The sequence below is a fragment of the Hemiscyllium ocellatum genome, chromosome 15 (assembly GCF_020745735.1).
Source record: "Hemiscyllium ocellatum isolate sHemOce1 chromosome 15, sHemOce1.pat.X.cur, whole genome shotgun sequence".
NCBI classification, from domain to species: Eukaryota; Metazoa; Chordata; class Chondrichthyes; order Orectolobiformes; family Hemiscylliidae; genus Hemiscyllium; species Hemiscyllium ocellatum.
This window is the reverse complement of record NC_083415.1, coordinates 61,726,293-61,752,703: the sequence shown is the minus strand read 5'-3', so window position 1 is coordinate 61,752,703 and position 26,411 is coordinate 61,726,293. Positions and strand designations below refer to the sequence as shown.

At 40.8% G+C, this 26,411-nt stretch overlaps 1 protein-coding gene across 4 annotated transcripts in view; it reads right to left on the bottom strand.

The window, feature by feature from the left end:
- Positions 1–26,411, bottom strand: part of unm_sa1614 (un-named sa1614) — a 273,238-nt gene that overhangs the window by 106,552 nt on the left and 140,275 nt on the right. For all 4 annotated transcript variants that reach the window (XM_060836540.1, XM_060836537.1, XM_060836539.1 and 1 more), the window contains 2 exons: positions 22,603–22,732; positions 17,329–17,414 (listed from right to left, as the gene is read on the bottom strand). In XM_060836540.1, coding sequence (XP_060692523.1) covers positions 17,329–17,414; positions 22,603–22,732 — 216 coding nt within the window. The remainder of the gene's footprint in view (positions 1–17,328; positions 17,415–22,602; positions 22,733–26,411) is intronic.

Sequence of the window (26,411 nt, the reverse complement as noted above, 5' to 3'; positions counted from 1 at the left end):
CTCCAGAGAGTTTTCACCCATTCTGCTCAATCTCTTCTCATAGGGTAATCGTCTCATACCCAGCAATTAATCTAGTGAATCTTCACTGCCCAGATTCTAAGGCAATTATATCCTTCCTATGTAGAGATACCAAAGGTTGGTCTGTTGCTTGGTCTGAACATACCTCTGGGGCAATTGGTTGCATCCCCTTAATTGGCACAAATTGTCGCCCACCGCATGATCAACTTGAAATAATAGCCCTGACTGATAAGTGACTGATCGCCATTCAGATTTCTGATCAACTCGCCATTAATCCCCTGACTGGCTGGCTTTGGCCTGTAGGATGGACTGTCACCCAAATCCTAGACTGTAATGGTATGGATCCCCTGACCATCCGAGTGGCTGACTGACAACGTTCAAGCTTCTGGTTGACACCAGATGCTGGCCTTGAATGACTTTATTGGGACCCCTTCACTGATGATAGGTTCCTTGTCCTGACTAAGGACTAGACTGTTTAGACCTTGAGACAAGAACATTTGATTAAAGCATACTCAGTATACTTGACATGTAAGTTGTTGGCATACGTTGTAGGTGCGACATTACTGTGGCACATCGCCATACAGCAATATATTCACCAGCTTGATTGGTGCTAACAAACATGATAAGCCACCCACCTTTGTGTCTGTACTATAAGGCAGGAGTACGATGTTGCTGTAAATTCTGAAGCAGGCAGCCATGTGCAAAAAGATAAGGCAAAGCAGAGATACAGTGAGAATCCAACTGCAAAGTGAATGAGTGTTAACAGACTGTGCTTTCTATCTTTGTGCACAAAATGGTTTGGCTGCTGCATTGCAATGATAGATGTTGTGACATTCCAAACTGAAGTGAACTGATGAATTGTATTCTGAGTGAGTCAGAGATGTGCCATGATGATGTGATAAGTTAGACTGCTTCTGATGCCAGTCTCTGTGGACAAAGCAACTGCTGATCATAGAATATGCCCTGAGATGATGGGAAATGCTAAACAAGATGGAGGCTTGGAGAACTAAACACCAAGCTGGAACTGCCAGGTATCTGCTCAGATGTACATATCAGGAACTGTTTAAAAAAAAACAAAGATCCGATGCTGGAAATCTGAAACAAAAACAGAAATTGGAAGCAAAAGTCAGCATCTCTGGTCGCATCTGACAGGAGAGACCAAAGTTAATGTTTCAAGCGAAGAGTCACGAGACTTGAAACATCAACCATGCTTTATCCACACAAACGCTGCCAGACTTGCTGGGCTTTGCCAGCAATTTCTATTTCTGTTACTATAAAAGGCTAGTAGATCAAACCTATTTATCTCATGTTGGGCTATTAATTCATCTATCCAGTTAGGTAGGAATGCTTTGTACATTCAAATAAAGCAGCTTTAAGATGAACTTTTAAGCATTTTCCACTGATTTGACAATCATCAATATTGAACAATTAATAATAAACTCTATCCCTCTAAATTTCTACTTTGCTTTGTTGGTTTGTCTTTTCACTTTAGATTTATAAAAAGCCTCTCACTCTTTTTCAGTTCAAACTTTTATAGTTCTAATTATATCATTTATCAAGAAACTGGTCCTAGCCTATAAGTGGAGCTCATTAGAATGGAATAGCTTCTGTGGGTGGCATGGTGACACAGTGGTTAGCACTGCTGCCTCACAATGCCAGCGACCCAGGTTTGCTCCGGCAACTGTCTGTGTGGAGTTTGCACATTCTCCCCGTGTCTGTGTGGGTTCCCTCCGGGCGCTCCGGTTTCCTCCCACAGTTCAAAAATGTGCAGGTTAGGTGAACTGGTCATGCTAAATTGCCCGTGGTGTTAGGTGACAGGGTAAATGTAGGGGAATGGGTCTGGGTGGGTTGCTCTGTGGACTTGTTGGGCCGAAAAGCCTGTTTCCACACTATAAGTAATCTTCCCCACTACCAATGCTCTACACTCTTCCTGCCTCCCATATCACGTTATGAGTTGTGCATTCAACTTCCTGTTTAACAGTTATGCATGAGCTCACTGATCAAAAATATATACACTCTTTTTAAAGCATTCAGCATTCATTTATGGATTACTTTCTATAAGTTCACAAGTTAATTCATTATCACAACCCAATTATTTTAAATATGATAGACAAGTCAGGCACATTTAATTAAGAAGCTCCATTTCATTACAGCAAACAAATTTAAGAAAAACTAGCCACCACAAAAATCGCAGAGAGCTGTGAGTCATCTGTTCAAAAACTGTGTTCTCTTTATTTGGCAGATGAATGCCATTCTGTGCACTGCTCTGTCAGAGATGAAAGATAAATGGATATTGACAGTTCTAATATTAATGAAGCTTGGTCTGTTCTTCTATGTCAGTCCTTGTATTGTGCTAGGTACATCAAACACTGAATTTAAAACATACTTGCATTGAAGTTGGCAATACCATATAAGGCATGAGTAGATGAGACTAGTTTTATCCAAGGCACACTGCAAATAAATTGTTAAATATATTCATAGAATCCCAGAGTTGTACAGCACTTCGGTCCAACCTGTCCATGCCGACTAGATATTCCAAATTAATCTAGTCCCATTTGCTAGCATTTGGTTCATATCCCTCTTAACCTTTGCTATACGTGTACCAATCCAGATGCTTTTTAAATATTGTAATTGCACTAGCTTCCACCACTTCCTCTGGCAGCTCATTAAATACACTCACCACTCTCTGCATGAACAAGTTGCCCCTTAGGTCCCTTTTATATCTTTCCCTTCTCACATTAAAACTAAGACTTCTAGCTTTGGATTCCCCTACCCTGGTAAAAAGACCTCGGCTATTCACCCTATATGTGCTCCTCATGATTTTATAAACCTGTATAAGGTCATCTCTCAGCCTCCGGCACTCTAGGGAAAATAGCCCCAGCCTATTCAGCTTCTTCCTGTACTCAAACTATCCAACCTCAGCAACATCCTTGTGAATCTTTTCTGCACTCTTTCAAGTTTAACATCATCTTTCCTATAGCAGGGAGACCAGAACTGGATCCGGATGTGACCTAACCAATATTCTGTACAGCCACCACATGTCATCCTAATTCCTGTACTCAGTGCACTGACCAATAAAAGCAAGTATATCCAATGCCTTATTCACTATCTTTCTATATGTGACTCCACCTTCAAGGAAGTATGAATCAGCACCCCAAGGTCTCTTTGTTTGGCAACAGTTTCCCAGCACCCTACTTTTAAATGTAAATGTCCTGTCCTGACTTGCCTTATCAAAATGCAACACCTCACATTTATTTAAGTTAAACTCTATCTGCCATCTTCAGCCCATCTGATCGAGGTACTGATTCTTATGGCACACCAATGGTCACAGGCCTCTAGTCTGAAAAATAATCCTCCACCACCAAGCTCTATCTCCTATCTTCAAGCCAATTTTATATCCAATGGCTAGCTCTTACTGGATTCCATGTGAGCTAACATTGCTAACCAGTCTTCTATGCAGAACTTTGTCGAATGCCTCACTGAAGTCCATATTGACAACATCCACCGCTTTACCTTCATCAACCTTCTTTGTCATTTCTTCAAAAAAACTGAAATCAAGTTAGTGACACAGTTTCCCACGCACAAAGCCATGTGGACTATCCCTAATGGTTCCTTGCCTTTCCAAATACATGTAGATCCTGTCCCCGAGAATCCTCTCCAACAACTTACCCATCACTGACGTAAGGCTCACTGATCTTTGGATTCCTTGCATTTCTTTGTCACTTCCCTTAAATAATGGCACTGCCTTATCTGCCCTCCAGTCTTCCAGCACCTGTGACTATAGTTGATACAAATATCTCAGCAAGAGGTCAAGCAATCACTTCCCTAATTTTCCACAAAGGTTTGGGATACATCTGATAAGGTCCCAGGGATTATCCACCTTTATGAGTTTCAAGACATCCAGCATCTCCTCCTCTGTAATATGGACACTTTTCAAGACATCATTGTTTATTTTTTCAAGTTCTCTAGCTTCTATATCCTTCTCCACAGTAAATACTGACACAAAATACTTGTTTACTATCTCACCCATCTACTGCGGTTCCACACATTGTCGGCCTTGTTGATCTTTCAGGGGCCCCAAGCTTCCCTACTAATTCTTTTGCCCTTACTGTATTTGTAGAATCTCTTTGGATTCTCTTTAATCCTATTTGCCAAAGCTAATTCATTAGCCTGATTTCCCACTTCTACTGCCATTATATTCATTACGTAAAATTTGTTCTCACGATGCCAATCTCCACAATTCAAGATTACTGCACCTCAGTATTTGCTTTTGCGATGGTGGGAAAGTTACTTCTTTCTAATGAAAACAAAAATTATCTTGAAAAGCTATCTATGCAAAGCAGAAAATCTTAGTTTATTAATAAAGCTATGTAAAGTGAGTCATGAAAATGGAAGTTAAAACTCATTTTTTGTCATGGGCTTGTTTAGCTTATCAAGAATTAGAATCAAAATTAATTCCCATGTTGATCGTATCAATTCTTTCATAGTAGCAGCCTTATCAACTCTAGAAGCTCTAGGCTAATTATACTTGACAGTTTAACTCAATGGAAAACTGTTTACAATAGCTGCAATTAAAGCAAGCCTTAAATGTTTCAGCCTAAATTTGTTTATCACCAGTGTGACTGTCTTCTCTGTGATAATGCTAATGTTCATAATGGCCTAATACCAGTTACAAGATCCTGATGTGCATATGTAGAACTTTTGATTGAGCAGAAAATAAAATTATAACTGGCAATGTAATATAGGTCAGCCTGTATTCTTTTCTATGGCTTTAGCTATCAGATCATACGTTGCATCATGGCACAGAATCAAATTTTTCATTAAATAGCTTTGTCTCCAAGCTTCACTCACATCTAATCAGATTTAACTTCTGCAATAAAGCCTTGAAATTTATGCCATATTGATTTTAATCTGCAGCATAACACAAACTTTGCGTTAAGCATACGACAGACCATCCACTTCAGTTCTTTTGACAATTATAAATGATCAAAATTTGAAATCTTGTATCTAAATTTGTGCAAATCCAATAGAAATTTCCAGTTTAGAACATAGAACAATACTGCGCAGAACAGGCCCTTCGGTCTTCGATGTTGCGCCGACCTGTGAACTATTCTCAGCTCGTCCCCCTACACTATCCCAGCATCATCCATGTGCTTATCCAAAGATTGTTTAGATCTCCCTAATGTGGCTGAGTTGACTACATTGCCAGGTAGGACATTCCACACCCTTACCACTCTCTGCGTAAAGAACCTGCCTCTGACATCTGTCTTAAATCTATCACCCAAGTTTGTATCAACTTCTTCAGATGCTACAATATTAATACTTTTTCAGTAACTTTTTCATTGCTTAGTTAAGGCCAGTTTTATAATATTTCTCGTGGTTACCAACTTTGCTGACAACATCTCAGCAAAATGCTGTAAAATCAATGTTGTTTTGTTTTCCCAGAGCCATTGCAGCTGGCTTATCTACCTTTAATTCAAATTTTAAAAAAATTAATAAATATCCCAAAATGCCAGAATAATATTTTATCTTATTTCATCAACAAGATAGGAATTACAAAATTTGTATATAATTTAGCAGCTAACCAAGGGAAGGGATCATCAACAATGCAGGCAGATCCACTATTGAGGCCCAATGGACTCCAGATCCAGGCAAGTCAAGGCTTTAGATAGGCAGAGTTTGCCTATCACAGGATGATACAGACAGGTAAGAAGGGGCCGATATTATCGTTTTGGGTGGCGCCTCTGATTAGTAAATGGCACTGTGCAAAATATCAAACCCCCACTATCCTTAGTCAAAACACACCCAATATGGAAGTGTAACATCCAACTCTTCATCAATATATTTCCGTCCATCACAGAGTTAAGAACAGATCTCTTTGGTAACAACTGTAAAGTATGCAGCTTTATTCTTCCAATAATGAATCTGCCATGCTACGACATCGTTGGACCTGAACAACATAATGGGTTGGCAGATGATATTTGTTCCATAAGCACAAGGTAAGGACCATCTCCAATTAAAGAAATATTCAAATGTTTTCAACTGATCTTTGACTGCTATTTCTTCGTATCCCAACATTAACATCCTGGGAGTTACCTTAAATACTTTGCTTGTCTGGCAATACCAACAACATCATGACAACATCAGGGTACAGGTTACCTACCTCCTATTCCTTAAAGCTACTTCATTATTTAGACAACTCAACGCAGAAGTGGTGATGAGATACCTATTATTGATTGGATGGATGTAGTTACAAAAGCCTTTAAAATTTTAACACCATAAAGAAAACAGCAGTCACTCATTTAACTGGACTAAACTACTGGAGCACTATGACAATGGTACATAGCTGTTTTAAAGAATGTCATTCAGTAACTCATCAAGATTACTTTGATTCAATGTAAGGTGCATGATTTATATGTACATTTTAATATCATGTATATTGGATTTTTGAATTAGCTGCATATGGATTTTCCGTGTGTGAGAAGGGGCTAAATAATTAAGTTTGAGGTATTTGTGTTATTTAAAGCAAAGTTAGTGTTCAGGGAGGCTAATGGGAATCTATTTACATTTGGGAGCTCATTAGTGAACAATGTAAATAGTGTAGTACACCATGTTTTTGGATAGAAGATTCTGGAATTTATTTTTTGGGCTTAATGGAAACATGCATTGCTTGGGGAGAAAAAGTTTTTAAATTTCAGTTGGACAGTTTTGCAGAAATCTTGGCTGAAGTTCCCAAGAAAGGGAGGTTGATTATGACTGTTAAAATGAGGTTACCACAGTTTAAGGAATTTAAAATTACCAGACCCAAAGTGTTCGGTTAAATCACAGAAAGGCTTATTTTAAGTTGAAGAAGTCTAATCTTGGATACATAAATGTCCCAGGAAGAGACTGTTTGATTTTCAGGATGGGGCATTGAAGCCACAGTTAAATTAAGCCTTACAGATGTGACATAGAAAGAAGGTTTTTCAGGTTAATAGAATCATATTTTACCATGAGTTTCTTCAACTTCAACACAGCAACAAGACAGGATGCATAGTTCAACAGCTCCAATTTTGGGAGAACAACAGATTGAGGGAAAGAAAATCAAACAATGACATCACAGGAAATTAGTGGTTGCCAAAAGGAAGTGATTGGTTCCTGATATGAAATGTATACTTAATTGAAAGAAGGGATTAACTAAGAAACAACAGGAATAAGTGAAGGTCAGGGCTAATATAACAAAGTAAGATAAGTAGGCAAAGTAGGGTAAGGGAAGTAGAGTGAAGTTAACATAAGGGAAGTGACTTTAAGATGAAATAAATCAGTAAGATTAAGTAGGTTTATGGTTAAGATATGGCAGCACAGATCAGTTGAGCGGAATGTGTGGCCTACAATATGTGGGAAGTCATGGATCCTATTAGTGTCCTAGACATTTACATGTTCAGGAGTTGGTTTCAGTAGCATAAAGTTAAGCTCTGAATTTTGGAGGTTCAATGAATTAAATGTGAGGTGATGCATTTTAGTTGGAAGAACGTTGAAAGAGAATAAAAAAAGGGATCAATTCGAAAAAGGGTGCAAGAGCAAATATATACATGCTAAGGTCACTGAAATTGGTAGACAGAGCTATAAAGCACACAGTACACTTCATTAATTGGGAGTTTAAAGTAAAGGAGCAAAGAGGTGATGTTGAACTTGTATAAGATAATTGATAATCAGCTGCAGTACTATGTACAGTTCTGGACGCCGCATTATAGGAAGAATATGAACACAATGGAGCTAGTGCAGCATTTTCTTTTTAATCACGTGTGCGATGTGAGCATCACTGGCTGACCAGCATTTATTGCCTGTAGCTAGTTCCCGTTGTGAAGTTGGTGGTGAGCTGCCACTGCAGTCTGCATGCTCTAGGTTGACCCACATGATACATTTGACTAATTTAGAAATATAGCGTGAGAAATTTCAGTAACAACAATGGATTGAAGAATTTGGGACTATTTTCCTTGACAGAAGAAAGTTAAGAGGAGATCTGATAAAGGTTCACAAAATCATTACAAGGTTGGGCAGAGTAGACAAGGAGAAACTATTCCTGTTTGTAAAAGCATAAGGAGTCAGAGGGCACAGATTCAAAGTGATTTGCAAAAGAGGCAAATGCAAGGTGAGAACATTTCTTTTTTAGACTGCAAATAGTTTGGGTATAGAATGCACTGCCTGAAAATGTGGTGAAGGCACGTTCAATTGAGGATGATTACTTGGATAGAAATAATGTGCAAAGCCATGGGGAAATAGTCAGAGATTGATACTATGTAATAATACTTGAAGGGCTAATGTTGACATGAAGAACCAAATGACCTCCTTCTGTGTGAAAGTCTTTGAAATTCTGTTACATGCAAATAGTTTGGTTTGTTCCATTTTATCTTCATTTCCTCTGTGTAATAAACATATGTTTCATTGTTAGACTGCTGCATTGTGTGTTGTGTTTCAATTAACCACATCATTAAAACAAAAAAGAAACACTTGTGTGATATGTCAAAGCAGGTTTCAGTCTGGGATCTGATTTGTCCAGGTGGAATCAAAAGAAAATGGACAAGATAACCATCACCTCCAATCTCCCTATCAACCAGCCTGATTGGGTCAAAATTCTGGAATTCTTTCTTTAATGGGATGCTTGTCCATGAACCAAGTGACTTGCTAGGCCATTTCAGAAGGCAGCTAAACTGTAGATCTGAAATCACACATCACCCAGACCAGGGAAGGATGGATTACCTGCTCTAAAGTATATTAGTGAAACAGATGTGTTTTTACAACAATCAATGGTAGTTTCATGGTAATCATCTTGACTAATTTTATATATCTAGAGTTTATTAAATGAATTAAAATTCCATCAGCTACCTGTGGATTTGAATCCATGACCTCCCCCCCACCCCCCCCCCCCCCCCCCAAGAGTAATAGTGGTGTGCATAGATTCCTAGGCTAATAACATTATGATAGCTGAATTGCCAACACAGCCAGCTAATATCATTCTAGGTACGTCAGAGCAAAGGAGTACAAAGACATGGCATGTAACATCTTCCAATAGTAATAAGGGATCAGCATTAAAAATTGGTTATAATTTGATTTCAAACAATATGTACCTAACCATGAGACCCAAGCTAACATGAAATAAAAACAAAATATTGTGAATGCTGGAGACATGAGATAAAAAAACAGAAAGTACTGTAGAAACTCAGTAGGTCTGGTAGCATCCCCAGAGAGAGAGAAACAGAATTTATGGTTGGAATTTTACCATTTGCTAAGTGAGAGTCAAGAGCTGAAAAATGTGTTGCTGGAAAAGCGCAGAAGGTCAGGCAGCATCCAAGGAGCAGGAGAATTGGTGTTTCGGGCATAAGCCCTTCTTCAGGAATGAGGAAGGTGTGCCAAGCAGGCTAAGATAAAAGGTAGGGAGGAGGGACTTGGGGGAGGGACGTTGGAATACGATAGGTGGAAGGAGGTTAAGGTGAGGGCGATAGACCGGAGAGGGTCTGGGGGAGGCGAGGTCGGGAAGAAGATTGCAGGTCAAGAAGGCGGTGCTGAGTCCAAGGGTTGGGACTGAGATAAGGTGGAGGGAGGGGAAATGAGGAAGCTGGAGAAATCTGCATTCATCCCTTGTGGTTGGAGGGTTCCTAGACAAAAGGTGAGGCGCTCTTCCTCCAGGCATCGTGTTGCCATTGCCTGACGATGGAGGAGGCCAAGGATCTGCATGTCCTTGGCGGAATTAAAGTGTTCAGCCACGGGGCAATTGGGTTGGTTGGTCTGGGTGTCCCAGAGTGTTCTCTGAAACGTTCCGCAAGTAGGCAACCTGTCTCCCCAATGTAGAGGAGGCCACATCGGGTGCAGCGGATGCAGTAAGTGATATGTGTGGAGGTGCAGGTGAATTTGAGGTGGATATGGAAGGATCCTTTGGGGCCTTGGAGGGAAGTGAAGGGGGAAGTGTGGGCGCAAGTTTTGCATTTCTTGCGGTTGCAGGGGAAGGTGCCGGGAGTGGATGTTGGGTTGGTGGAGTGTGTGGACCTGACGAGGGAGTCGCGGAGGGAGTGGTCTTTCTGGAACGCTGATAAGGGAGGGGAGGGAAATATATCCTTGGTGGTGGGGTCTGTTTGGAGGTGGCAGAAATGACGAAAGATGATACGATGTATCTGGAGGGTGGTGGGGTGGTAGGTGAGGACCAGTGGGGTTCTGTCCTGGTGGCGATTGGAGGGGTGGGGTTCAGGGGCGGAGGAGCGGGAAGTGGAGGAGATGCGGTAGAGAGCATCGTCAAGCACGTCTGAGGGGAAGTTGCGGTCTTTGAAGAAGGAGGCCATCTGGGTTGTTCGGTATTGGAATTGGTCCTCCTGGGAGTCAAGTCAAGTCTGGTGAATGATTCTTGCTGTGAGACCAAACAGGCTTTCCTGGTTGCTTTAATTGCCATTTGAGCCCAAGTGGTGAGAATCATGTCCTGTTTCCTCCTGATCTTTCTACACATTAAGTGAACAATTCACCATTCACTGAAGATCCTGAAATTAGAGTCGAGAGTGTGGTGCTGGAAAAACTTAGCAGGTCAGGCAGGATTCAAGATGCAGGAGAATCGGTGTTTCAGGCATAAGCCCTTCATCAGGAATCCTGAAATTAACCAACATCCCTGGCACTAGTGTCATATTTAAAAGGCTGGTGTACACCCAGACAAGCATGTCAGTCTGGTACTGCCCTGCACTGGTCCTGACATTTTCCTCAGATATGGCAGATAGGGAAAAATCCTTGCCTGTTTTGTGGGCAGGGACCTAGAGATTTTGCTGGACAAGGTGGTGCACAGGTAAGTCTTCTCTTCCCCTAGGAACATCAGTGGAGACTATGCCAGTGAGATCTGAAGTTGCCATCCACATCGAAGCAGTCTCAACCATATTGAGAAATGCCCAACACAGTAGGAAGAAGATCAATGCCCTTCACTATTCTGGCAGCATCTGTACCACCACTTCTTCTTGATACCTTATAATCAATCTCTGCTACTGCACCCACCTCCCACCAAGGCACATGCTCCATCATTTTCACTACTTGCTTTCAACATATTCTCTATTTGCCCTCATCAGCACCAAACTGTGACACCTAACCCTGCACACCCTTTGTGCTGCCTATTCATCCGCTTGGGAAACTAACCCAACCACACCAACAGTAATGGCTGTGCCACCCATTTTCACAGTGGTTAATATCTGCCAGTGTCTCAATTCCAGGAACAATAAAGTCCACAATAGAGCAGAAGTCTCAAAATAGGTTGTGTCCTGCCAATCCCACCCCTTATAGAATCATAGAATTATGAGTAAAAGATCCTAACTCTGACTGTCCGAAGCAAGGCCTGGACAGGTATTAGAGGCTGATTTATTGTATCCTCCAAGTGAAGACTATCCTCCTTGTCAGGAGTTAGGTCAATTGACAACAGTAGCAAATTTCCTGGCTTCATTGGCATTAAATGGCACACCAAAATAATTGGATTATGAGCCAGATATCTCTGACTAGAAGGCAAAGCGCAAAAAGACAAGGCAAGGCAGGGTTACTGTAAGCATTCACAAACTCAGAGTGAGTGAGCACTATGCGAGGAAGTGAAAAGCCCAGAGATGCAGTTAGGTCCAGTCTATGAGCTGGGTGTGTGAGCAGAGTCTCTGTGCTGCAGCATTACAATGATCATTGTCAGTGCAGCCTAGGGTAGAACAGTAAAATGCACAAAGGTCCTGTAAGTGGATTAAAGTTGTGCCATGAACGTTCATAGAAGTGGGAAATGTTGGATGCCAATATCCATAGATGTAGGTTGCATATGGTTTGTGCCCCTACAGTATGCCTGAGACGTTGATGCCAGGTGTCCACATGGAGATTGTTTGGAACAAGTGGCAAGTTGAACCTGTCAAGAAATTGCTCTGGTTTTAGATTGAGTTTTACAATGGTTAATTTATATGGTAGGTTTTATAATATCACAACCTGGGCAAATTGGACCTTTGACAAGTTGTTAATCAAGCAATAAAGAGCATGGAATGTGGAACATAGAATATAGAACAGTACAGCATAGAACAGGCCCTTCAGCCCACGATGTTGTGCCGACCATTGATCCTCATGCACCCTCAAATTTCTGTGACCATATGCACGTCTTTAAATGTCCCCAATAACCTTCCTTCCACAACTACTACTGGCAACACATTCCATGCACTCAAAACTGTGTAAAGAGCCGCCTCTGACATCCCGTCTATACCTTCCTCCAACCGGCTTAAAACTATGACCCCTCATGTTAGCCATTTCTGCCCTGGGAAATAGTCTCTGGCTATCGACTCTATCTATGCCTCTCATTATCTTGTATACCTCAATTAGGTCCCCTCTCCTCCTCCTTTTCTCCAATGAAAAAAGTCCGAGCTCAGTCACCCTCTCTTCATAAGATAAGCCCTCCAGTCCAGGCAGCATCCTGGTAAACCTCCTCTGAACCCTCTCCAAAGCATCCACATCTTTCCTATAATAGGGAGACCAGAACTGGACGCAGTATTCCAAGTGAGGTCTAACCAAAGTTTTATGGAGCTGCAACAAAATCTCACGACTCTTAAACTCAATTCCCCTGTTAATGAAAGCCAAACACCATATGCTTTCTTAACAATCCTGTCCACTTGAGTGGCCATTTTAAGGGATCTATGTACCTACACACCAAGATCCCTCTATTCCTCCACACTGCCAAGAATCCTATTCTTAGTCCTGTACTCAGCTTTCAAATTCAACTTTCCAAAATGCATCACCTCGCATTTATCCAGGTTGAACTTCATCAGCCACCTCTCAGCCCATCTCTGCATCCTATCAATGTCCTGCTGCAGCCTACATTAGCCCTCTATACTGTCAACGACACCTCCAACCTTTGTGTCGTCTGCAAACTTGCTGACCCATCCTTCAATCCCCTCATCCAACTCATTAATAAAAATTGCTAACAGTAGAGGCCCAAGGACAGGGTTCTGTGGAACACCACTCACCACTGACTTCCAGGCAGAATATTTTCCTTCTACTACCACTCGCTGTCTTCTATTGGCCAGCCAATTCTGTATCTAGACAGCTAAGTTCCCTGTATCCCATTCCTCCTGACCTTCTGAATGAGCCTACCATGGGGAACCTTATCAAATGCTTTGCTGAAGTCCATATACACCACATCCACTGCTCAACCCTCATCAACTTTTCTAGTCACATCCTCAAAGAACTCGATAAGGTTTGTGAGGCATGTCTTGCCCCTCACAAAGCCGTGTTGACTGCATTTAATCAAGCCATGCTCTTCCAGATGGTCATAAATCCTATCCCTCATAATGCTTTCTAACACCTTACAGATGACAGACGCGAGACTTACTGATCTTTAATTGCTGGGGATTTCCCTATTTCCTTTCTTGAAGAGAGGAATTACATTTGCCTCTCTCCAGTCCTCAGTTATGACTCCAGTGGAGAGTGAGGATGCAAAGATCTTCGCAAGTGGTGAAGCAATTGCATTTCTTGTTTCCCAAAGCAGCCGAGGACAAATCTGGTCCTGGCCTGGCGACTTGTTAATTTTAATGTTTGACAAAATTTTCAGCACATCAGCTTCCTCTATCTCTATCCATTCCAGCATGCACACCTGCTCTTCAAAGATTTCATTCACCATAAAGTTAGTTTCTTTTGTGGTGAGTCTACTGCACCATTCAATCAAGTCTGCTCTCTGGTGGGAATCTTGCCATGCCACTTTAGCAAAGTGGGTAAGTGGTGGCAACATGATCTTGACATTGAGATGACCATCACACCTGATTTGACCAATCATCTCTCACAGTCTGGTAAGATTCCGTCCATTCCATCCAGTTTTGACTCTGATAAAGACTTCTTCAGAATTAAGGGGGGGGCTAGAAAATTGGGCTTTTAATGCTGTTAGACAAAGGTGACCCAGTCTTCCTTGTTGCTTTTGCTCTCAGCAAAGTAGACACATTTTCTCCTTTTCACACCTTCACTTATGTCCATTTCATATCTCTAATGGTCCTTTACCACCACTGTAGAGTGGTTGAGGACTTTGGGTCAGTACTCAGTTGAGTTTAGAAAGATAAGAGTGTGATCTCATTGAAATGTACAGAAAACTGAGAATTCTGGATAGAATAGATGTGGAGAAGTTGTTGCCATTAGTAGGACAGACTAGAACCTAAGCACACAGTAAAGGAATTTCTTCAGACAGAGTGTGGTTAATCCATGAATCTCATTGCGACAGAAGTCTGTGGAGGCCAAAACAGAGATAGATTCTTGATTAGCAAGGGGATCAAAAGTTATGGGGAGAAGGCTGGAGAATGGGATTGAGAAACATAACAGATGTGATTGAATGGTGCAGCAGACTCACTGGGCCAAATAGTCTAACTTTATCTTATGGTCATTGTACTTTGCCCTTGGCATCCTCTATTCTGCTGATAGCTCATTCCCTGTGTCAACAAAATTTTAAAAAATCACAATTTCCAGCCCCATTCTGTTCTGAAGAAGTCATATCAGGTTTGAAATGGTAACACTATTTCTCTTTCCATAGATACGCCAGACTTGCTGAGATTCTCCACCATATTCTGGTTTTATCTCAGGTTGACATGGTATTGGGTCTCAGTCCTAATTTTGATCATTTAAGTGAGTAGTTAGCACTTCTCATGCTTCCATTTGCATTTCAAACTGATCACTTTACTCAGCAGCTGCTTTCCAAATACACAGTGGAGCATTAATTTGCCATTTTCTAAGCCTGCCGGGCAATTGCATCACTGGCAATTCGAGATTAATTAATTAAGTTAACTAATTAACTGTGGAGAAGGATATGGAAGGTAGAGAATGTGAAGAAATAAATAGTGAAAAATATCCATATTATAGAAGAGGAGGTGTCGGAAGTCTTAAAACACATAAATATGGATAAATCCCTGGAACCTGGCCAGGTGTACCCTAGAACTCTTTGGGAAGCTTGGAAAGTGATTGTTGGGTCCCGTGCTGAGATATTTGCATCATCGAAAGATTCAGGTGAGGAAGACAGGAGGTTGGCTAAGGTGGTGCCACTATTTAAGAAAGGTGGTAAGGAAAAGCCAAGGAACCAAAGATCAGTGAGCCTGACATCAGTGGTGGGAAAGTTGTTGGAGGGAGTCCTGAGGGATAGGATTTACATGTATTTGGGAAGGTAAGGACTGGTTAGGGATAGTCAACATGGCTTTGTCCGTGGGAAATCACGTCTCACAAACTTGATTGAGCTTTTTGAAGAAGTAACGAAGAGTATTGAAGATGGCAGAGCGGACGTGATCAACGAACTTCAGTAAGACGTTCGACAAGGTTCCTCATGGTAGACTGGTTAGCAAGGTTAGATCACATGGAATACAGGGAGAACTAGCCATTTGGATACAGACTGGCTCGAAGGTAAAAGACAGAGGGTAGTATTGGAGGGTTGCTTTTCAGATTGGTGGCCTGAGATCAGTGGTAGATTTACATAAATGATTTGGATCTGAACATAGGAGGATCGGTTGCAGGTGACACCAAAATTGGAGGTGTAGTGGACAACAAAGACAGTTACCTCAAACTATAATGTGGACCTTGATCAATGTGTCAAACATGATGTGCTGGATTTTGGAAAGGCAAACCAGGGCAGGACTTATACACATAATGGTAAGTTCCTGGGGAGTGTTGCTGAACAAAAAGTGTGCAGGTTCATTGTTCCTCAAAAGTGGAGTCCCCAGTGGACAGGATAGTGAAGAGGCCATTTGGTATACTTGCCTTTACTGGTCAGGACATTGAGTACAGGAGTTGGGAGGTCATGCTGCAACTGTACAGGAAAACCTGCACCCAAACCACTCCCCTCACTTTCATCTAAGGCCACAAAGGATCCTTCCACATCCGACAGAAATCTACCTGTACCTCCACCAATGTCATCTACTGTATCTATTACACCCGACGTGATCTCCTCTACATCGGGGAGACAGGACACCCACTTGCAGATCGCTTCAGAGAACATCTCTGGGACACCTGCACCAACCAATCCCACCGCCCTGTGGCCAAACACTTAACTTTCCCCCCACTACGTCAAGGACATGTAGGTCCTGGACCTCCTCCACCGTCAAACTGTGACCACCTGATGCCTGGAGGAAGAACGCCTCATCTTCTGCCTTGGGAACCTGCAACCACACGGGATCAGTTTCCTCATTTCCCCTCTACCCACATTATCCCAGTCCAAAGCCTCCAACTTGGCACTGCCCTCCTGACCTGTCCCATTACCTTTCCCATCTATCAGTTCCACCCTCCTCTCCGAGCTATCACCTTCTCCCTCACCTTAATCTACCTATCGTGTTCTCAGCTACCTTACCCCACCCACCCTTACCCCTCCCATTTATCTTTCAGCTCCCTGGCCCACAAGCCGCATTCCTGATGAAGGGCTTATGCGTGAAACATCGATTCTTCTACTCCTCGGATGCTACCTGACTTGCTGTGCTTTTCCTGTGCGACACTCTCGACTCTGATCTCAAGCATCTGCAATCCTCTCTTTCTCATAGGAAATTGGTTCAGTCAATTTTGGAATGCTGTGTGCAATTCTGTTCTCCCTGCTATAGGGGAATGTTATGAAACTTGAAAGGATACAGAAAAGATTTACAAGGATTTTGCCAGGTTTAGAGGACTTGAGCTGTAGAAAGAAGCTGAATAGGCTGGGACTAATTTTGCTGTAGTGTCAAAGGCTGAGGGGTGACCTTATAGAGGTTTATAAGATCATGAGGGGCATGAATAGGGTGAATAGACACGGTCTTTTCCCCTTCATGGGGGAGTCCAAAACTAAAGGACATAGGTTTAAGGTGGGAAAGGAAAGATTTAAAAGCGGCAACTTTTTCATGCAAAGGGTGGATTATGTATGGAATGAGTTGCCAGAGGAAGTGATGGATGCTGGTACAATGACAAAATTTAAAAGGCACCTGGAGGGTATATGAATAGGAAGGGTTTAGAGAGATATGGGCTAAATGCTGGCAAATGGTACTAGGATATCTGGTCAACATGGACGGGTTACACCAAAGAGTCTGTTTCCATGCTGTACATATGACTCTAAGACTATATGACTAATATTGGCTCAGGTCACGATGAACCACATTGAAATATGCTTGATATGGAATTCTTGTAAACAACAGCCAAGCAAACTTTTGCATCATCAGCCAGATTGGGTATTCCCAGATGCACAGTTAAGTGTACAATAATGATGATATCCAATTCACTACTCAGTACAACCAATGAATCTCATAGCCGAAAATTTGATCAGGCCAGGAACAGGTTAAAATCAAGAAAATAAAAGCAGATGAGAACTCTTACATGAACTGTGCATGATAATACTTGGTGAGATTTTGTAGCAAGTCCACTCCTTTCTTTGTCTTTATCTCATTTACTTTGATCAGATACTAAAAGAAAAAACAAAAGCAAAGTTGTATGGTAAATTATACATCCCTCACACTAAAAAAAAGTACAATTTCTCAGTGGCTATGATTTAGGATTCTTATAAGTCAAATATTTCAAAGGGACTCATAAACATAACAGTGATTTCTTCAAAGATTCAACTGGCAAATCATTAATACTGCAGGTAGAAAACTTTTGAAATTTGAAAAATGCACTTAAGAAAGTATCATCTGTTCAGGATGTCTCACTATATTTCCATAACTAAGAAGCTCAAATTACGTTCAAGAAGCCACAAATCATAAGGTGAATAGCACAGAAACATTTGATATTCCATCCTAATTAAAACAACAAATATTTTCAGCCAGTAATATATTTAGAAATTGGAGCAGAATGTCAAAAATAGAAAAATGAAATGGCAGGTTCAGTAAAAGAAAGGACAGCAAAGTTAGCAACAGTAAATGCCTACGATGAAAGATCAAATCTTTAGGTAGGAAAGAAAAAATGTAATAATTATTTGCAGTAAAATGTTGTATCTGCCACACAAAAATGGTTCTTAGAGAGGTGCCTGGCAACATTTTCATAAAAGGGGATTAGAAAAGAAAAATTAACTTTGGACAGAAGATTTTGAACTGGTAGAAAACTAAACAATTATCAAGGATAAAGAAGAGAAGTTCAGCTTCCAAGCCTGAAATAGTACTGCAGACACTGGTAAGATTGTGACACCTGGAAGATATGAGGAGAGTGTAAAATATCTGTGATTATGCTAGATTCTAGATAGGATGACATTCTTTTAGCATCATTAATTTCATCTGTTTATGGACATGCCTGATCTTCTGGCAAAGCTGCAAGTCAGAACTTACCAGCAGCTGCAACAATATCTGCACTATGCACACTCAAATTGCACTCACCAGACAGCTACTATTTCACCTTCATCAGAAATACCGAATAGGTTTCCTGCATACAAGCACATTAGTGGCATAGAGCAATTAGCGTTACTGGCTGAGCAAGGCAAATTAGAAGTTGCAGATATTGCAAACAGCAGGTTGAGCAGGTGAATGTAGATCCAGTTGCTGGTGGCAAGATTTAAAGACAATAACATCGGTAGAATGTCTCAAAAACTGACAACCTTGGAACCAAACCCATGCTGATTTTAGATCTTGTTGGATTTTGAATTGGCCAGTTTGAACTAAAGCTGAAAAATGTGTTGCTGGAAAAGCACAGCAGGTCAGGCACCATCAAAGGAGCAGGAGATTCGACGTTTCGGGCATTTCTGAAGATGCTGCCTGACCTGCTGCGCTTTTCCAGCAACACATTTTTCAGCTCTGATCTCCAGCATCTGCAGTCCTCACTTTCTCCCAGTTTGAACCAAGTCAGTATTGTCTTCCATTTAGAGTGTTGAGGACATAGGTCAAGTAAGGATTGCAAAGGGAAGTTTTAAAAGAAATTGAGGCAATGCTACAAGTTAAGCCTGACAATTCTTTGGAGATGCTTCAGATCCATACCTGTTACTTTTTCAGAAATGTGCCAGAAGTCTGTTTAATTAAGTAAATGGGGTTTCTGTATATTTCAACAACGTGTTAGGGGTGGACAGGGAGCAGCTGTAAGCTGTAAAAGTTAGACCAAAAATGACAGTGAAGAAGAAAAGTCAGGTGATGGTAGCTTAAAAAGAAATGCTTGGTTTTTGGATATCTGGATTTGAGACACTCTACTGTAATATATTAGATTAGATTACTTACAGTGTGGAAACAGGCCCTTCGGCCCAACTAGTCCACACTGACCCTCTGAAGAGCAAGCCACCCAGACCATTCCCCTACACTTACCCCTTCATCTAACACTACGGACAATTTAGCATGGCCAATTCACCTAACCTGCACATTTTTGGACTGTGGGAGGAAACTGGAGCACCCGGAGGAAACCCACACAGACACGGGGAGAATGTGCAAACTCCACACATACAGTTGCCTGAGGCGGGAAATGAACCCGGGTCTCTGGTGTTTTGAGGCAGCAGTGTTAACCACTGTGCCACCATGCCGCCCAACATTTTAAAAGGCATCTGGATGGGTGTATGAATAGGAAGGGGTTAGAGGGATATGAGCCAGGGGCTAATATTGCTGTAATACAATGGGCCAAAATTGGCAAGAACAGGAAACCTTCCAGTTTTCTTTAGGAGTTGTAAGCTTCCCTCATCCTTCAGATCAAAGTTTCTAGAAATGTGAATTGTTAATAATCCAGCTTCATTTTGAATCTGAGTGAACAATGGCATCATTGAAATTTTAGGACAGAGAAAGGAAAATCAACAACAGAAAAGAAAACAGAGTGAATAAGTCAATATTGATAAAGTAAGGAAAATATTGGTTTGAGCAGAAGATAGAATAAATAGAAGTAGTGATTGGAACAATGTGGATCTTATTGTCTATGAGATCCTTGATTAGGGTTGTTAACCTGGGCCAATCAAGCTGACAGGTATAAACAGGGAATTCCGAGTCTCCTGATTTCAGGGCCGGACTCTGAGCAGGCTGGCCACAGCTAGTTACTGTGCTCATGTAAAGGGACACTTGATGATGGGATACCATCCTCTGTAGTTATTTCAGTATGAAAACTTACAGAATTGTAAAATTTAAAATACAATAAATTTTAATGAGCTAGTTAGTGGGCGTGAGACTCATCAATTTCAGTCTTCTCTTTTGGGGCTTCCAAAATTAAATGGCATTGCAGGAACATAAATATCATCACTTAAAAGTTTCCCTATGCCATTATGTGCCGGACTTACATTTATTCAGCAAATTATGACTCAAATACAGCCATTTATTGAAACCTAAGGGAAGATAGATGGACAGATTCCATTTTTGTGAAGCAAACAACAGTAGTGGAAATCATCTAGCAATTTGTGGTATTTTGCAACTTGCAGCATACATCCCTCTCCCCATTATTAATGTGTTTGCTTATGCATTACAATAAGCCAAGGTTGTGAACTTATTATTTTCCCAGAATATTCAAAAGGGCAGACAGCAATTCCATAAAACCATGAAACAAAAAATTTTAATATTCATGAAATCCTTTTTAATCTGAAGAAGGAGCTCAAAAATGCAATATACCACACTGGATTATTTTCATGCATTGTCACTTGTGAAATCTTTCATAACTGATAAAATGATAAATATGACAGCGGTTTTGTGTGAAGAGCTGACAGATCTCAAAAAGTGATTCATTATAAAAAATGTCTCTCAGATCGGTAGTATTTCAGACTGTTGAACACCGCCATGAGTAATAGTAGTTTCTGTTGTAAATCAAACCCAACTTGTGTCAGAACGTATTTTGGCATTGGCTAACTTAACTACCACATACAGAAAGAAACACCAAGTAGGCAGTGGACCTCCTATACCAATACTTCAATGTAATTTTCTTCAAAATATGTATTGAAATAATGCTATTTGTACATCATTCATATATCTTACACAAACTGGCATTATCAACTGATAGTAACATAATAAAGGCTCATCACAGCTGGAATTCCCTACTAACAAACAATAAGTAGAAAACAATACTGGTGTTACAAGCAAAAATATGGAACAAACATTAAGTGCAAACTTTTCATATTTATGTATAAAGGTGTTTATGTCTTAATCTTTTTTATGATGTACCTAATCTCAAGCTATACAAGTGTGTATATTAATTTGTTTCTATTTTATAATGACTATGTGGAGACCACTGTAATCTGTCAGCTGAGGCACCCCTTTTTTGAAGCTATCTGCTCCTTGACAATGATGTTACAAGATGGAGGGAGGGAAAGGGACTTTGTGAAATAATATACTTTTGCTTCTTGAATCTGAGTATGTATTCAATACAGACCATGAAATGAAAGCCTCTGACTGTGATGGGTTTAGGTTTCTCATTTCCAACCACACAAACAATGAAGGACACAAATTCAACTGTGACGATGCAACCATCCTAGCACAGGCAAAACTGAGACATGTAAATACCAGGGTGACAGACCACAAACACCTTATCAAAGATGAACTGATGATGTAACCTAGTGAGGTGACAAAATATTTGCAGAAAAAACACACCAGCTTGGCAAACAAATCCATGACTTTATCTAGTTGCGGAACTTGGGCAGCACCAACCAGTTTGGGAAGATGGAGGCATGGCTGTAATGTCTTTGAACTAGCGATCCAGAATCTCAGGATAAAGCTCTGGGGACAAGGATTCAATATTCACCAATAAATCAATTTGGAATATAAGTAACGGTGACTCCAAAACTATCATTTTGCTGACTGCAGTCCTTCAGGAAAGAACGTCTACCATTCCGATCTAATCTGGCCTGAACGTGACTTCAGACCCACATAATATGCATGACTTAACTGTCCCCTGAAGTTCCTTACTAATGAATATTAAAGAGAAAACAATACTACATTTACAAGCAAAAATATGAAACAAACATTTCCCTAGAGGGTTAGGCCATTTTGGACAGAGATGAGGAGAAACCTCTTCACCCAGAGAGTGGTGGGTGTGTGGAATGCTCTGCCCCAGAAGGCAGTGGAGGCCCAGGCTCTGGATTCGTTTAAGAAAGAGTTGGATAGAGCTCTCAAGGATAGTGGAATCAAGGGTTATGGAGATAAGGCAGGAACAGGATACTGATTGAGGATGATCAGCCATGATCATAATGAATGGTGGTGCAGGCTTGAAGGGCAGAATAGCCTACTCCTGCGCCTATTGTCTATTGTCTAGAGAACGATTTAGTTCAAGACCACTTAATGATGGTCAACAAATGTTGGCCTAGGCAGTGAAGCTCACAAGACATGAAAGGATAAATAAATACAGATCCAGGCAAAATGTCAGCCTGAACCACACAATTCAAAATGACTGGGGTACCCATTAAAGCTATCATGCTGATATGGTAGAAGGAGTTGAATTGATATTCAGGATTAAAAATGTTGGAGCAGGGTCAAAGGAGTTTTACTTCTGTAGCCTACCAAGTTAGATCTGACCTTGGAGCAGCATAATAGTAGGTGAAAAGTGGGGAACTGTTCCATTTTCCAAAAGTAAATCATTCAACTTGATGAGTATGCAATGGACTAATAAAAAAGACTTACTGGCATAATAAATCAACAGCAATTTATTAAAATTGATATGAACATATATACACAAATAAAGCTTGATGTGGAAGTAAATAAATCAGAAACTGTCACATACCTCACACATCTGCAGCTGAAACATCTTCCTTTCCTTTTCCATCTCCTCTGCTATTTCACCTCCAGTCACTTCAATTCGTACCATTCCATATTGCTTTGCAAGTTCTCTTTTCTCTTTTTCAATCTTAGTGCTGGCAAAAATAAAATGTGAAAAAGCATTCAACCAGCTAACCCATTTGCCAGCTTGGTATATGGGCTATTAAAACAAATTATGAGAGAATTACATATCAATATTAGTTGTGGCCACCAATTAATCCCTCAGAGTACTTAATACTACAATTTACTGAAACATGAAAGAATGGTCATAAATATAAAATTGTTCTTGTGGTCAACAGCACATATTATATTGGCCTCAGTAATATATAAAATGTTATCAACATTCCTACCTGTTGAAAATGCAAATGTAGCATTTTTATTTGGGAAATGAAACTTAGGAAGCCAATAATGTACAGGATCAGAAGAGTCTGTCCAGTGATACTAAGAAATAATTTTTCTCAATCACAGATTTCCTCAAATATTTTAAAATTCCAAGACAATCTTTTATTTGAGATATGTCTCTTGTATAAACTTAAAAATATAAGCCATAGGTATTAAGTTAGCCTGGAGAAGTGTTTTGTAGAGGAATAACACACTACTATTTTCTGGGTCTGTACATTGGAAGAAGCAAAAATAGCCCTTAGTAGAGTGATATGCTCTTCTTATCGGATGTGGGAGTTTAGAGAGAGTTTATGTGAAACTGAGCATTATATCCACAATAAATGCCATTGGTTGTGCATCCTATCAGATTGAATGGATTGGTTGGAGCGACAGTTAGAGACAATGAGGAATTTACAAAAACAAGGGGGTGTGATGGATGACAACTATAGGAAAGGAGAAAAGTCTCAGATACAGTCACAAAAATGGGTTAACTCCAGGAAAGGTAAGAGAGGTAGGCAGGTAGTGCGGGAGTCTTCTGTGGCTATCCCCATTTCAAACAAGTATGCTGTTTTAGAAAATGTAGGGAGTGATGGATTCTCGGGGAATGTAGCATAAACAGCCAAGTTTCTGGTCTTGAGATGACTGTAATGCAATGAGGGGTATGTCAGGTTCCAAGACATCAATTGTGTTAGGGGACTCTCTAGTCCAACGCACAGACAGACATTTCTGTAGGTAGCAGTGAAAAATCAGATGATGTGCTGCCTCCCTGGTGCCAGGAGCAAGGATGTCTCAGAGAGGATGCAGAATGTTGTCAAGGAGGAGAGAAACCAGCAGGAGGTCATTGTACACATTGAAGCCAAAGACATAGGAAGGGAAAAGGATGAGATTCTGAAGGGAGAATATAGAGAGTTAGGTAGGAATTTAAAAAGGAAGTCCTCGAAAGTAGTAATATCTGGATTACTCCCAGTGCTATGAGCTAGTGAGGGTAAGAATAGGAGATGGAACAGATGAATGCTTGGCTGAGGAGCTGGTGTATGGGAGAAGGATTCACATTTTTGGATCATTGGAATCTTTTCTGGGGTAGAAGTGACCTGTACAAGAAAATTCGATTGCACCTGAATTGGAAGGGGATGAATATACAGGGAGGGAGATTTGCTAGAGCTGCTTGGGAGGATTTAAACTATAAGCTGGTGGGGGGTGGGTGGGATTGAGATGCAGGGAGAGGAAAGAGATCAACCTGAGACTGGTACAATTGAGAAAAGAAGCGATTCACACAGTCAGGGCAGGCAGGGACAAAGCAGAGAACAAGATATGACTGATAAATTAAACTGCATTTATTTCAATGCAAGAGGTCTAACATGGAAGGCAAATTAACTCAGGGCATGGTTAAAAACATGGGATTGGGATATCATTGTAATTACAGAAACATGGCTCAGGGATGGACAGGACTGGCAGCTTAATGTTCCAGGATACAAATGCTACAGGAAGGAAAACAAGGGAGGCAAGAGAGAAGAGGGAGTAGCACTTTTGATAAGGGATAGCATTACAGCTGTACTGAGGGAGGATATTCCTGGAAATACATCCAGGCAAGTTATTTGGGTGGAACTGAAAAATAAGAATTGAATGATCACCTTATTGGAATTATATTATAGACCCCCTAATAGTCAGTGGGAAATTGAGAAACAAATTTGTAAGATTCCAGTTATCTGTAAGAATAATAGGATGGTTATGGTAGGGGATTTTAACTTTCCAAATATTGAAAGGGACTGCCATAATGTTAAGGGTTTAGATGGAGAGGAATTTGTTCAGTGTGTACAAGAAAACTTTCTGATTCAGTATGTGGATGTACCTATTAGAGAAGGTACAAAACCTAACCTATCCCTGGGAAATACGGCAAGGCAGGTGACTGAGATGTCAATCCTGATGAAGGGCTTTTGTCCGAAAAGTTGATTTTCCTGCTTCTTGGATGCTGCCTGACCTGCTATGCTTTTCCAGCACCACTCTAATCCTGACTGAGATGTCAGTGGGGGAGCACTTTGGGGCTAGCGACCATAATTATTAGTTTTAAAATAATGATGGGAAAAGACAGACCGGATCTAAAAGTTGAAGATCTAAATTGGAGGAAGGCTAATTTTGTCAGTATTAGGCAAGAACTTTCAAAAGCTTATTGGTGGGCAGATGTTCGCAGGTAAAGTGATGGCTGGAAAATGGGAAGCCTTCAGAAATGACATAACAAGAGTCCAGAGACAGTATATTCCTGTTAGGGTGAAAGGAAAGGCTGGTAGGTGCAGGAAATGCTGGGATGACTAAAGTAATTGACATTTTGTTTAAAAAAAAGAAATAAACATATGTTAGGTATAGACAGGATAGACTGAATGAATCCTTAGAAGAGTATAAAGGCAGTAGGAGTATACTTAAGAGAAAAATCAGGAGGGCAAAAAGGGGACATAAGATAGCTTTGGCAAATTGGGTTAAGGAGAATCCAAAGGGTTTTTACAAATACATTAAAGACAAAAGGGTAACTAGGGAGAGAATAGGGCCCCTCAAAGATCAACATGGCAGCCTTTTGTGGAGCTGCAGCAGATCGGGGAGATACTAAACAAGCATTTTGCATCAGTGTTTACTGTAGAGAACGACATGAAAAATATAGAATGTAGGGGAATAGATGGTGACATCTTGAAAAATGTCCATATAAGAGAGAAGGAGGTGCTGGATGTCTTGAAATGCATAAATCCCCAGGACCTGATCAGATAGAACATAGACCTGATCAGATGTACCATAGGACTCTGTGGAAAGCTAGGGAAGTGATTGCTGGACGCCTTGCTGAGATATTTTTATCATCGATAGTCACAGGTGAGGTGCCGGAAGACTGGAGGTTGGCTAATGTGGTACCACTATTTACGGAAGGTAGTAAGGACAAGCCAGAGACCTACAGACCGGTGAGCCTGACGTAAGTGGTGGACAAGTTGTTGTAGGGAGTCTTAAGCGACAGGATATACATGTATTTGAAAAGGCAAGAACTGATTAGGGATAGTCAACATGGTTTTGTGTGTGGGAAATCATGTCTCACAAACTTGATTGAGATTTTTTTTTAAGAAGTGACAAAGAGGATTGATGAGGGCAGAATGGTAGACATGATCTATGTGGACTTCAATAAGGCGTTCTCCCCACGGGAGACTGGTTAGTAAGGTTAGATCTCATGCAATACAGGGAGAACTAGCCATCTGGATACAGAACTAACTCAAAAATAGAAGACAGAGGGTGGTGGTGGAGGGTTGTTTTTCAAATTGGAGGCTTGTGACCAGTGGAGTGCCACAAGGATTGGTGCTGGGTCCACTACTTTTCATTATTTATATAAGTGAATTGGATTTGAGCAGAAGAGGTATAGTGAGT